Source organism: Elaeis guineensis, chromosome 4 (assembly GCF_000442705.2).
Source record: "Elaeis guineensis isolate ETL-2024a chromosome 4, EG11, whole genome shotgun sequence".
Taxonomy (NCBI): domain Eukaryota; kingdom Viridiplantae; phylum Streptophyta; class Magnoliopsida; order Arecales; family Arecaceae; genus Elaeis; species Elaeis guineensis.
The window spans coordinates 5,823,116-5,837,400 of NC_025996.2; the positions used below are offsets into that span (position 1 = coordinate 5,823,116).

The 14,285-nt window shown below is 44.0% G+C and overlaps 2 protein-coding genes across 2 annotated transcripts in view; both read left to right on the forward strand.

Moving 5' to 3' along the window:
- LOC105044170 (DEAD-box ATP-dependent RNA helicase 13) overlaps positions 1-14,285 on the forward strand; it is a 68,472-nt gene that overhangs the window by 14,571 nt on the left and 39,616 nt on the right. The gene's annotated exons all lie outside the window — the stretch shown is intronic.
- On the forward strand, positions 11,264-12,903 carry LOC105044179 (noroxomaritidine synthase 2-like). The gene has a single exon (XM_073255058.1). It carries the CDS (start codon positions 11,264-11,266, stop codon positions 12,833-12,835), a length of 1,572 nt encoding a protein of 523 aa, XP_073111159.1. The 3' UTR covers positions 12,836-12,903.

The following is a 14,285-nucleotide window of genomic DNA, read 5'->3' on the forward strand; positions in this document are numbered from 1 at the left end:
TCTGAAAGGAGGCCGCTTATTATAGAAGCTCAGACGAAGACCGGTTGCCATGGAAGCTCGGATAGAGATTTCTTATTGTAGAAGTTCGGAGTAGAGATCCGGCTAGTGGAGCCCATTCGTTGTAGAAATTCATCTGGAATCTATCCGCTGTAGAAGTTCAACTGGGATCCGGCTCTCGTAGGAGCTCGGATGAAATCCGAAGGCGGTCGATCGTCGTAGAAACTTGGATGGAGTCTGGTTACTGTAGAAGTCCTGCTGTTGGAGAAGCTCGAACATTAACGAAGTCCAAAAGAAGTTCGGAGTAAAGTTGTTCGTAGCTGGAAGAAGTTTGGAAGAGATTCGGAGAATAGTCGATCACTGTAGAAAATCGGCTATAGTGAAGCTCAGAAAGCATTTGGAGTAGTCCGGTAGATGGATGGAGGAGCTCATTATCGGAGAAGTTCGGATGGTATTATGGAAGCTCGGACAGCTGGAGGAGTTCAAAAAGACATCGCACAAGGTCGGAAGCTGGAAGAGCCCATGGAGGGTCAGCCTTTTACGAACTTCGGCTGGGGGTATTTTATACCCAACACCAGTCTCCCACTTTCGAGTTTTGATTTCGAATGAAGGAAGTACAGAGAAACTTTCACAGCGAAGTTGCCTCCCTCGATTTCCATACTCGGTTGTTTCCAGATATTTTGGCGTTTGGCACGCTGGTACTGGAGTCTTTTCAAATCGAGGCGATCCGAAAAGATTTTTTCGAAATTCTCGCTAGAGCGTTGCTTTAGATACGGTGCAATAATGATTGCAATGGTCCGAGCAGTGGAGTTCAAAACCTCCTCCGAGATGAGGGATCTGAAGGTCCAGTTCGGCCAGGCCGCCTACATCAAAGGCTTCGAGCTCTGCCAGGAGAAGGTGGTCAGGAAGTTTCCTGAACTGACCTCGGCTTCCTGGATGAGACGTCCGATGATGAAGCCGGACCTTCTGAAGTCGCTGCCGGTCTTCCTCCAGCCGAACTTCTTCGACTGCTGTGGCTACCGCGACCGACCTTGTGGGGCACCGAGCTCCTCCACTTCTGCCCCAGAGATCCGAAACCTCTAATTTTATATTTTTTTTCCTTTGTTACGACTTTTCCTCATTCTCCTGTACTTAAGAACTATTTAATCAATGAAATCAGATTTTCTTTACAGAGAGCTCTTTTTCTTATTCTGCATCTTTTTTTTTTCTTTTATTTTCTTGCACTGATTCGTGTCGTGATGCTCTTGTCTCTCAACAATAGTGCCCTGCTGACCTTCCCCGACTGAGGAAGAGCCATTCGGAAGCCACTGTGGAGGCTACTCGCTTTCAAGACCTCCATAAAAAGGGCTTCATGGATTACACCCAGAGGAAGACTGACTTCGTGAAGGAGCTTGAGGAACTCCGAAAATGCACCAGCGACCGATCTTGGACTTAGCTTCCAAGATCAACTCCCTTGAGGGGGACCATGGAAGTATTGTCCATGCCCTTGGGCAGAAGAAGGCGAACTGCAGCGGCTGAAGATTCAGCTGGCCTATGAGCAGCAGACGTCAAGGATGCCGAGGCGGAGTCTGAAGTTCTGAGGAAGAGGCTTCGGGAGTCGAAGGGCGAGAGTCGGCAATTTCACCAAATGTATCGGGAGATACTGCTAAGAAAGAAAGAACTAGAAGAAGAAGTTGAGAACTTAAAGCAATCCCTGATGATGGCTGAAATCGAGAGTTCGAAGTCGAAAGAAGCCGAGCTTCCCTAAAGCCTCTTTTACCTTTCGTTCTTCCATGTATTCTTTTCTTTTCTTATCATTTTTTTTTGTTGCCTTCAAAGGCTTTATAATGTGCACTTTACTAATGAGATGAAAAGAAATTTTTTTATTACCTTGTCTATTCTTACTTCGAGTTGTTGTTTATCGAGCTTCTTTTGTCTTTTGCCTTATTCGATGTCGACGTTGCTTGAAGGTTCTGGTCATCGCCATGTTGATTTGTCTTTTTTGTTCATAACCGAAGGTCTTTTTGAGGCCATTCGAATTTGACGCTTCCTCCCGGTGCTCGAGCTTGGGGGTCCGAACTTCTCGTTACCTTGAGGAACTCTATTTTCTCCGGCCAGTGTTGGGTTCCCCTTAGAGATTGAGGGTTTTTGACAAGAGTCTCCTTCTCGTTGAGACGAGGTCCCTTGCATCATTGGTGTAGTTCTTTTTTTTCTTATCTCTGGCGTGGCTCGTCGCTTTTCCTTTTTCTCTTCTCTTTTTTTTTATGTTTGGATGAGGGTTTTTCTCTGCTCCTAAGGGATTGTAGGGGTGTAGAAGAGTCATTGAGGAGATTCTTCCCCTCATCCGATCTTAAACGATCATATCTTCATTTGTGTCAGGACGAGATCCTCTCCTATTTCCGACACAGTCAATTTCAGCTCATGTTAGGATTAGATTTTCCTCCTTTCCTAACAGGCTGTGGGGGCACATAAGGGCGGTTGCAAGGACCTCTCCCCCATCCGATCTTAAATAACTGGCCTTCGACTTTGCTCATGTTAGGATGAGGTTCTCCTCCTGTTCCTAACATGGCTGTGGGGGCACATAAGGGCCGTTGCAAGGGCCTCTCCCCCATCCGGTCTCTAAATAATCGGACCTTCGACTTTGCTCATATTAGGATGAGGTTCTCCTCCTGTTCCTAACATGGCTGTGGGGGCGCATAAGGGCTGTTGCAAGGACCTCTTCCCCCATCCGATCTTTAAATAACTGAACCTTCGACTTTGCTCATGTTAGGATGAGGTTCTCCTCCTGTTCCTAACATGGCTGTGGGGGCGCATAAGGGCCGTTGCAAGGGCCTCTCCCCCCATTCGATCTTTAAATAATCGGGCCTTCGACTTTGCTCATGTTAGGACGAGGTTCTCCTCCTGTTCCTAACATGGCTGTGGCGGCGCATAAGGGCCATTGCAAGGGCCTCTCCCCCCATCCGATCTGTAAATAATCAGGCTTCGACTTTGCTCATGTTAGGATGAGGTTCTCCTCCTATTCTTAACATGGCTGTAGGGGCGCATAAGGGCCGTTGCAAGGGTCTCTCCCCCATCCGATCTTTAAATAATCGGGCCTTCGACTTTACTCATGTTAGGACGAGTTTCTCCTCCTGTTCCTAACATGGCTGTGGGGGCGCATAAGGACCATTGCGAGGGCCTCTCTCCCCATCCAATCTCTAAATAATCGGGCCTTCGTTTGTGTCGGGATGAGGTCCTCCTTTTGTTTCTGACACGCTTAATTTCGATTGTCTGAAGGAGCTACTCCCTATCGTTACGAGCTCATGCCAAAAGAAAAGATATGCAAATATAAACTTTTATTTAAGGCAAAGTTAATGGTAATACACTCGTAGATTTTTTGAGTCCCATAGTCGCGGAAGGTCTGCTCCCCATCGGGGTCCTCCAGAGATGATGTTGATGATCCCGATTGGAGGCCGATCTTCAGGCTGTTCTTCTCTCCTTGGTGGCTCTGACTGTGGTAGGGCCCTCGACCGATCTTCCCTATCCTCAGGCCGGCATCGGATGAATCTGTCGAGCCGACCTCATCTGATGAGTTCCTCGATCTCGTCTCAGAGCTGAATGCACTCCTCCGTGTCGTGGCCGTGGTCACGATGATAAGGCAGAACTAGTTAGGGTTGCACTTCCCGAGGTGTGTGTGCATCCCTTCCGACCTTGGCAGCTGCTCCCTGACCTCCATCAGCACTTGGGCTTTTGGAGCATTGAGAGGGGCGTAGCTGTGGAATCCTTCTGGGGAGAGCTCCGTCGAACTCTGCGGTCCGGACTTCTCTACCTACGAGCCTGGGGAGGAGTTCGGACACGCTTGTGTCTGGAGAAAGTTTGAGAACGCGGCAAGCTTCACTAATCCTTTTTCAACTGCGGGCTTGCTGGAGTCACCCGCCTGTCGCTCCTTCGCAGCCTCCTCGTCCTTTAGCTTGAAGGCTTCCTCTGTTCGAGCATATCCTTTGGCCCGAGCCAGCAGATCAGCGAAGTCCCTGGGATACTTCTTTTTCAGAGAGAACAGAAGATCGTTCTTTTGAAGACCACTCTTCAGGGCGGCCATTGCAACTGACTGGTCCAAGTTTCGGACCTCCAATGCGGTGGCGTTAAAACTGTTAATGTAAGTTCAGATGGATTCCCCCTCCTTCTGTTTGATATTAATAAGGAACTCCAAACCTCTTCGGGACGCCGGCTGCTGACGAAATGAGCAATAAACTGGTGGCTCATTTGATCAAAAGAGAAGATAGTACCCGACTTTAGTATCGAGTATCAATTTCTTACTGCTCCCTTCAAGGTAGACAAAAAGCTCGGCATAGGATGGGTCTGGCGTACCATGGAGCAGCATCATTGTCCGAAAGGCCTCCAGGTGGTCAATCGGATCTGAGGTCCCGTTGTAGCTCTCGAATTGGGGGAGCTTGAAGTTTGGTGGGATTGATTCCTGCATAATCATTTGAGAGAAATGAGGGTCAGTACAGATGTCCTCACCGTAAGCAGTGGGAGCATGACGGAGCTCTTCGATCTGCTGGTTCATCTCCTGAAATCTTTGATCCAGGAGGTCCTCTCGACTGCGAGTCTCGAGAGTCTTCTGGTAGAACGGAGGTAGGGACCCTCCGGGGGTGGAATCGTGATCGGACGGAGGGCTCTCCGCCTTCTGCTTCTCCTTTCCGGGAAAGACAGGGCGACTGGCCCAAGTGGCCTGCTCGATCATCGGATTCTGAATTCCGACGATGCTCTTTCCAGCCGCACAGATGCCTACGGCTATTGCGGCTCCTACTGCATGGCCTGCACTGCTTCGGTGAGGCCCCTGACCTGCTGAACCAGCAAGTCAAACTGCTCCATGCCGACTGTCGTTGTCGGAGGAGGAGGAGCCTAGAAAACTGGAGACGAGGTCGGAGCTTGCGGGTCTCGCTGAGATTGACTGCGGAGGCCGTGGATCGCCTGGTGGATGCCTTTCGGGAGGCATCAGGTGGAGATCTGGCAGGAGAAGAAGGAGAAAATATCGAAGAAGATGATCAAAGACAATCTCGTTGAGTACTCCTTTAAAAACAAGGGTACTGCGAAGACACAGGACCCTTCCTCTAGCATCAATTCTGTTGGTGCAGAATTCCGCCGACGTCGGAGAAGCTGGAGTCGAGGAGATCGCGTCTGTTGTCGGGACCTGCAAGAAAAGTCTAAATCGGAGTTGGGGGTGCTCCGGCAAGATCTTCGACGCTCAAGTCAGTACTCTGTCTCAACAGAAATGGAGCACTCGAATGAAATTTTAGCAGAGTTTCGGGATAGAGTTTAGAGCTTAGAGATGAACGTATCTGGGGGTCCCTTTTTATAGACGGAGAGCGTAACTGATTGACAGCGACGTCTGTAACTGTCCGATAGTGGGCCGTTCAGGGCCATGCGGAGTTTGTTACGGAGAGTAGTGGCGTCAGTGGACCGTTCAGAGCCACGTGGAGTTTGTTATGGAGAGTGGAGTGGTGTCCGTTGTCGTGACTTGCCAGAGAGTGGTGGGGCTACGTGGAATCTGTTACAGAGAGTGGAGTGGGTGGTGGCCATTGTCGTGACTTGTCAGAGAGTTCGAGCCTGACGACTGAAGCTCGGCTGGGACGTCTGATGGAACGAAATGGCTCTCTGTCTCTGCAATCTAAGAGAAGCTCGAATATTTTCGAGGTTGCTGATAAGTCCACTGTTGTTGGGTGCCTTGGACGCTGATGCTGCAGGCGGAAGTCATCTGCTGTAGAAGCTCAGACGGAGACTTTCTGTTGGAGAAGTCTAGTAAGAGTCTGATTGCTAAAGGAGTCCGTCTGAAATTTACCTGATGTAGAAACTCATCTGAGGACTGTCATCCGGAGAGGTCCGGTTTCATGAGGAATCCAGCAGAGGGTCGATCGATAGTGGAGTTCGAATGGCGCTATGGAGGTTCGTCTGCTGGAGGAGTCTCGAGGACACTGGGGAAGGTCGAACATTGGAGGAGTCCGGGATTCAATTCTGTTGTAGAAGTTCGGACGGAGTCCAACTCTTGTAGGAGTCTGAAAGGAGGCCGCTTATTGTAGAAGCTCGGACGAAGACCGGTTGCCATGGAAGCTCAAATGAAGATTTCTTATTGTAGAAGTTCAGAGTAGAGATCCAGCTGGTGGAGTCCGTCTGTTGTAGGAATTCATCTGGAATCCATCTGCTGTAGAAGTTCGGCTGGGATCCGGCTCTCGTAGGAGCTCGGATGAAATCCGGAAGGCAGTTGACCGCCGTAGAAACTTGGATGGAGTTTGGTTACTGTAGAAGTCTTGCTGTTGGAGAAGTTCGGACATTGACGAAGTCTGAAAGAAGTTCGGAGTAAAGTTGTTCGTGGCTGGAAGAAGTTTGAAAGAGATTCGGAGAATAATCGATCACTGTAGAAAATCGGCTGATAGTGAAGCTCAAAAAGTGTTTGGAGCAGCCCGGTAGATGGATGGAGGAGCTCATTATCGGAGAAGTCCGGATGGTATTATGGAAGCTCGGACAGCCAGGGGAGTTCAGAAAGACATCACACAAGGTCGGAAGCTGGAAGAGCCCATGGAGGGTCGGCCTTTTACGAACTTCGGCTGGGGGTATTTTATACCCAACAAGTGTGATATACTATTTTAAAACTGCTTATACACAATAAATTATATAATTTGAAAATCTCTAGCCTTTGCATCAAATGATCAAAAAATGTATCTAATTTAATTTTATTTCAGCTATTCAATTTTTAACTATTTAATGTATATATTAGGAATGTCTAAATCATATGATTTTTTATATGTAAGTAATTTTGAGATAGTAAATTACATTCAATAGTTTGGACTATTGATGTAAAATCATTATTATAGAGTTTTGAATTGACCGGATCTGAATCTATGGATTTGGATAATAATCAGGAAGGCCTGCATGAGTTATTGCAACACCAACCATGGGTAAAATATTGTGTCGACATAGATGGTCACATCCAGCTTGCCCTTAGACTCCATAAACCAAGGTAAAACACGAACTTCGCTTATAAATATGGTCGAGCATGGCTATCCATCTTGTGATAGACGGCATCCATCACTATAAAAAAAATATAATTTTAAAGATGATTCATCTAAGATGGCTAAAAAATACTCTCAGATATTCACTTTTATCAGTGGCATTGAGACGACATAGAGACGACAATCTCCTACGGCGGTCAATTGAGACGGTCTAGAGATGGTGATTAAATTTTTTATTTTAATGGAGTACTAGAGATGGGATAGAGACGGATTAAAGATGGCTAGACTTTTAGAGACGGCATGATGATAGGAATTTAAAAAATAAATAAATTTACAGAGATGGAGCGACTGTCTATTAAAAAATTAATTCATACTCATCTCCAACGACTTTTCCCATCGTCGTTTGTCCTCTGCATTGACGGCTTTACTTTTTTTGTCTCAAATAGCCAACCCCACCATATATAAAACTAGGAGTGGCAATCGGATCGATTCGGATCATTAATAGGTCGGATCATAAACAGATCAGATCAAAAAATTGTCAACCCAAACCTAATCTGTTTATTAAACGGATCAAAAATTCAAATCTGAATCCGACCTATTCATTAAACAGGTAATCCGATCCGACCCATTTAACCCATTTATTAAATAGGTCAAATTAGGTTAAACGGGTTAAACATGTTAAACAGATTAAATGGGTCGGGTTAAATGGTTCAGAAACAGGTTAAACATGTTTTAAACAGGTTAAACGGGTCTTAAATGGGTTAAACAGATTATGTTAAATGGGTCAGAAATAGGTTAAACAGGTTAAATAAATTATCTTACTCAATTCGATCTGAATATTAAACGGATTATACGGATCAGATATCTAAAATCCAAATCTGATCCACTTATTAAATGGATTGATAAATATATAAATTTATCCATAGAAGTATTAATTTATGGATCAAATTATATTTATTCTTTTAAAATTGATATTTCTTTATATATTTTTTTACAGAAAAGAGCTGCATCAATATAAAAAGTCCAATCTGCAGGTTTAGAGAGATCAAATGAAATTAAAAATAAAGTTAAAATAAATTTAAAATTAAGATCGAAGATTTATCGGATCAATTCGGAATCAGTTGGTCCCTAAGAACCTTGGTGGACCGTGTGGAAATAAGGCATTGGGAGCAGTTTGGGCTGAAATTTAAATTGCATGGGGTCCAGCTCATGGAATGTGCTACGTGGTGGTACGAAGTGAAGTTGGACATTTGCATGAAGTGGCTTTGGCACGATCTTTAATGCATTTTCAAGTGGGATGGAGACCAAATTTAAGTATGGGATGTTTGAGTTCAGGCATACGCTAAGCGGCTGAGAGCGATCTGAATAAATGGATGCTGACACAAGACTTTTTGGACGCATACGTAAGAGGTGGACGCAAGCACAATGGAGCTGGGTGCAAGGTCTAAGCGGTAGTGCGCATAAGAAGGTGCAAGCGGATCAACATAGGAAAGAAAATTTTTAAAAAATTAATCACACCGTCCTCTCCCTTCATCCCATACATCCAAGTCTCCTTAGCCTCCTTATCACTACAATCTTAACCATCCATTTTTTTAGGATGCAATTTTTTTTTTAATCCCACATCTAGAAAAATAAAAACTTCCTCCATATTTACACCTATAAATAAAGCTCCATACATTTTCATTGAGAGATCGCTCTCCACACCATAATTATTATTGAGAGTCTGTATGACAGGCAGACATACCCATCTTTAAAACTTTTTAACTACCTTGTTCCCACTTTCTTCTACCCTTCCAACACACGAGAAGGAGATTCAGCCAGGAGGAGGTTGGTCCCAAGCCAAGAGAAGGAGAGAAGTCTGATTCTGTAAGAAATTTTATTTTATTTTCTGTTCAAACTCCAGACCTTGTTAATGGCTTAGGAGTTGAAAATTTTTGTATCAAAATTTTTATTCAGCAATAAATTAGTTGTTCTCTTTCTATTTAATTTTTGTAATTTTAATTTATGCAATAGGATAGTTTAAATTTCTGTATCTTTTAATTCTGTAATTTTTAATTTTTGCAAGTTCAATTTCAGCAAATAAAATTAATCTTTATTTTATTATTTTTTTACTTCAAATCAACTATGTCTGGCTAAGCAATCTCTCTGGGGTTTGCGATAAAGCTAGATCATGAATAGAAGCCTGCTCTATTGAATCTCTCTTTTCGAGCTTTTAATTTTTAAAGTTCTCTCTTCATCTTTCTCGTCAAGAGACTTGATGGGCTATCGTTGGGTCAGAATCCCTTCATAATCCATACTTGATTCGGTGCAAGAGTGGAGGATTGGTAGAAGGCTCAAAATTTTTTAAACCATTCCTTCACTTTTCTTATGAAAATTTTGATGGGTTATAGTTGGGTCAGAATCCCTTCATAGTCTATGCTTAGACAACATAAGAGAAGAGAAGAAAGGAAGAGTCTCTTAATTAGGATAAAAATAAAATGCTTGATTGATTATAGTTGAGTTAAATCTCTTTATGGTCCATACTTGTTCATGTTTTACATCTTGATCAAGGGACATTGTAAGAAAAATTATAGGAAGACTCTAATTCATTGGTCTAGTGGATTCAAGAGCCTTAGATCTTTTAGATAATTTACCTTTATAATTGATTAGTTTACTGCTTTGGTAGTTCGTAATTCAACAAACAATCTCTTTTTTCTCTAAAGTTCGCCTGAGCAAGTATTTAAATATAATTTAAAATTTAATTTCTCGTGAGATTGACTCGTACTCGTCGGACGTGCTACATTGCATACTATGCGCTGGCGGTAAATTTAAGACACATCACGGGTTAAACAGGTTGACCCATTTATGACCCAAATCCGTTTAGCCTAAATCCAAATCTGTTTATAGCGGGTCGAACATGGATCGAATTGATGGGTCGGACATATTTTGTCAGCCCTATATAAAACCACCTCGTGCCCCACCCAGCGAAAAATGCCCCCATTAACCCTAGCTCGACGATGGTACCAGTGTCCCAATCGAGCCCAAGGCACTACTCCGAGAGGGACGGCAAAGCGTAGAGATGGATGCGGTGTTCAGTGGCTGCTCCGAGTGGAAGATCAGAGCATCCAGATGGGTGTGGCAGTCAATGGAGGGGGGAGGAACACATAGCCGGAGGTGGCATCGGTGGCAACCGGCAAGCATGATGCCCTGACACTCACGACATTGGACGTTCGTCGACCTCTATCACGAGGCTCGAGGGCTTGGTCCCTATCGAGCCCAGGGCACTGCTTCGAGAAGAGTGTAGAGCGTGAAGATGGGTACAATGGCCGGTGGAGGGAGAAGGAGCACGTCGTTGGAGGTGGCATCAGTTGCAACCAACGAGTGTGACTCTCCGACGGTCGCGGAGCTAGACGGGAGGTGGCGGTGAGGAGAACGGAGAGGGCTTGGCAAAGTTCGAAGCAAAAAAACAAAAACACCTAAGGAAGATTGGAGGAGGAAGGGCGACGCCGATGATAATGAAGAAGAATGTGATGACAAGCGATAGTAGAGACCAACGGGAGGTGGCGGCAAGGAGAATAGGGAGAAGGTAGGTGAGGGCTTGGGAGGATTTGAAGCAAAAAAAAGAAAACAAAAATCCGGACTGATCTTTAGATAACTAAGGATCATTTTATAGTTAAAAAATTGATATAACTAATTAATAATTTAAAAACTATAATTTTTATTTAATTATAGTTAAGAATTAGTTGATTTATAAAAAAATTGATTTAGTGATAATTAATATAAATATAATATAAAAATATTATTTAAATTAATTAAATAATTTTAAGATTAGAGATTGAATAGAGGCGGCCTTAAAAGGGACGACGTAGTGACGATAATCATTAGAAACGGCTTAGAGATGATTATTAAAAAATTAAAAAAATAATAATATTAGAGATGGCTTTCTTTAGAGACAGTGTGGTGATGGGACAGCCGTCTCTGAAAAAGCCGTCCCAAAAGGTCCGTCTCTAATTATTTTAGTGATGCGACTTACAGAGATGATTATTACAGATGGCTTTTTCTACCTCAAATATTTTTTAGGTTCGGATTCCTTCTTCTTCTCTTCTTCTTCTTCTTCTTCTCTTCTTCTTCTTCTTCTTCTTCTTCTTCTTCTTCTTCTTCTTTTTTTAAGATGGATTTTGCCGACCGTATTGACCCAATTTTTTTTTTGTAGTGCATGGATATACCGTCTCCTACGACACCACGCGCGCACCGCTGGTGATCCGCGCTTTATAAACATAGCCTTTTTTTTTTCTTCATAGCAGCTTATCCAAACAATAATGGCTGCCCGTTTGTTAGTGGCTTCACTATGCCTCTTGCAAACATACCCTGAGATCCTCATATCCGTTGCTTGCTTCTTCTTTTTCTACTGCTACCAAAAAACCAATAAGGGACCTGGGATCCCAGTGAATTGGCCATTCGTGGGGATGCTCCCGGCCTTACTTGCCCACTTCCACCACCTCCATGACTGGAGCACCATGGTCCTGAAGGAGACCGGGTGCACCTTCTTGTTCCGTGGCTCGTGGTTCTCAGGAATAGACGTGTTGTTTACCTGCGACCCAGCCAACGTGCACCATGTCTTCGGTGCCAATTTCCTGAACTATCCGAAGGGCGACGACTTCAAGGAGATCTTCGACATCCTCGGCGACGGAATCTTCAATTCCGACGCAGAGTCATGGAGAACGCAAAGGATGAGAGCCCATAACCTGATTAGTGATCAAAGGTTTCGGTCCTTCGTGGCGCAGTCAAGCCGAAACAAGGTGGAGAAGGGACTCATCCCTCTTCTGGATCAACTTGCCAAACAAGATATTGCGGTAGACTTGCAGGATGTGTTCCTAAGGCTAACCTTTGATATCACCTCTTACTTGGTTTTTGGCGCTGACACAGGGTGCCTCTCTATCGGATTTCCCACGGTTCCATTTGCCGAGGCTATGGATGATGCCACGGAGGCCTTGCTCTTCCGGCACATACTGCGACCGGCGTGGTGGAAGTTGCAGAGATGGCTAAGGATAGGGAAGGAGAAAAAATTGGCACTGGCGTGGGAAGTGATGGACCAATTCATAACACAACGAATTGCTGAGAAAAAGGAGGAGAGAAACAAATCAAGAAGCCATGAGGAGGCACCAAGAGATCTATTATCATCTTATATTAATGATTGTGACGTTCTTCATGTCGTGGATATGGAAAATCCGATGGAATTGGATAAGTTTCTTCGAGATACAGCAATGACTTTTATGACTGCAGGAAGGGACACCACTGGTACCGCCCTCACATGGTTCTTTTGGTTGCTTTCAAAGAATCCACTTGTGGAGCTGAAGATCCTGGAGGAATTGAAGTCGCTACGAAAGGAGAGGTCATGCTCGGACCCCATGACCGTATTCGATGCCGAGGAGCTCAAAAAGTTGGTCTACTTGCATGCAGCCTTGTGTGAATCCCTCAGGCTGTACCCGCCGGTCCCGTTCGAGCACAAAGGTGTGTTGCAACCTGAAGTCCTTCCCAGCGGCCACAAAGCCCAGCCAGGAACGAAGATACTGTTCGTTTTGTATGCTATGGGACGCATGGAAGGAGTATGGGGAAAAGATTGCTTGGAATTTAAGCCTGAGAGATGGATTTCAGAGAAGGGAAAGTTGAGGCATGAGCCATCTTATAAGTTTTCTGCATTCACCTCCGGGCCGAGGACTTGTCTGGGGAAGGACATAGCCTTCACTCAGATGAAGGCGGTTGTGGCTGCCATGGTGTATAACTTCCATGTTGATGTGGTTGAAGGCCATGTGGTTGAGCCAAAGATTTCCATCATCCTTCACATGAAGAATGGTTTGATGGTGAGGATTAGAAAGAGAGCTAGTGCCTGATTGTGTTGAAATTGACGTGGTTAATTTCCTGCGAAGCTCCGCATGTAAATTTGTGCCTTGGTTCAATAAAGAAGGATTTCATGTTAGCACTGTTGGGTAAAGATATTGGAGAAATTATTCGGTGGACTTGGTCTCCCATGTCGGCATAGCCTAGACTAATAAAAATGAATGTCAACCAACCTAGCAATTTTCTCATAATTGTGCTATAAATTAGCCAAAATACAAGAGGTAACGGCGACTTGCATATTTTATGACGAAATTTAGCCAACTACATGGATATTTTAGGCCTCTCACCCTTTGCTTGAAATAAGAAAGAAATCTTGAACTTTATTTTAATTACTAGATTTGTTTTGTTTTTTTGTTCCTTCTAACTAGTGTATACGAACACACGTTATACTAATGATGTGGCCTTCTCATTACTCTCGCCGGCAACCGTACATCATGTCAAATATTAGCTGCCAATAATAGGTAAGATTGGAGGGTAGCCCGTCAACTGTTTAGCATTTTGTGTGAGTTCGTTCTCTGCACCTATCCTAGCACTGCTTGATTCATTGAGTTAGGTCGTGTGTTGCATCAGTTTTTTACCCCTGCCGTGCCAGGTCCAAGTACAATTGTCTCATGTGGTGGTGGGCACACCTTTGTCCGTTCCAATCATTGGTATCCCGTTTGGGCTCATGGGGCCAATAACGTAGACTCGAAAGCAATTACAGAGCCGGGAGTTTGCTTTAGGACTCACCAGGCCTCCTGCAAACATGTCCTAAAATCCTCCTATCCATGGCTAACTATTTCAACAACAATGTTAGAAGGCCAATGATCCCCGTGAACTGGCCATTCCTTGGGATACACCCGGCACTTGTCACCCATATTCACCACCTCTATGAATGAACTTCCATCGCGGTCCTAAAGGTCTCTACCATCTTGTTCTGCACACCCTAGTTCTTAGGCATGAGACCCGGCCAACGGGGATGTGCAATAAAAGGAGCTGAATCACGAATCTGAATCGATGTTTTCTGTACGATTTACATCTTTTTTTTTTTGAAAATTCAGTTTTGTAGCGGTTTGAGAAAAGCTTAAATCCAAAGAGATATATGGATTTTTTTAATATATTTTTCTTACATATAACATGGAATTATTTTTGGACTTAGTCTAACTCATTTAGTTTAGCCCATTGAACATCAATCTTATATAAAATAGAATTGTTATGTTTCATCTAGCCTATCGAGCATCAAACCAATAAATAAAATCAAACCGAATATCTCGAATCGATTTCAAGAGATTTTTATAGATAGTCGATTCGATTTTAGAGAATCGATTTAAATTAGATCGATTTCAGATATATCTTGAAATCTTCTTGACCTAATCTGTGCACATCCTCACTAGCCATTATGCACCATGTCTTTTTTTTTGGTGAAGCGGAACAATCATACAATTTTACTATAAATACATCTAA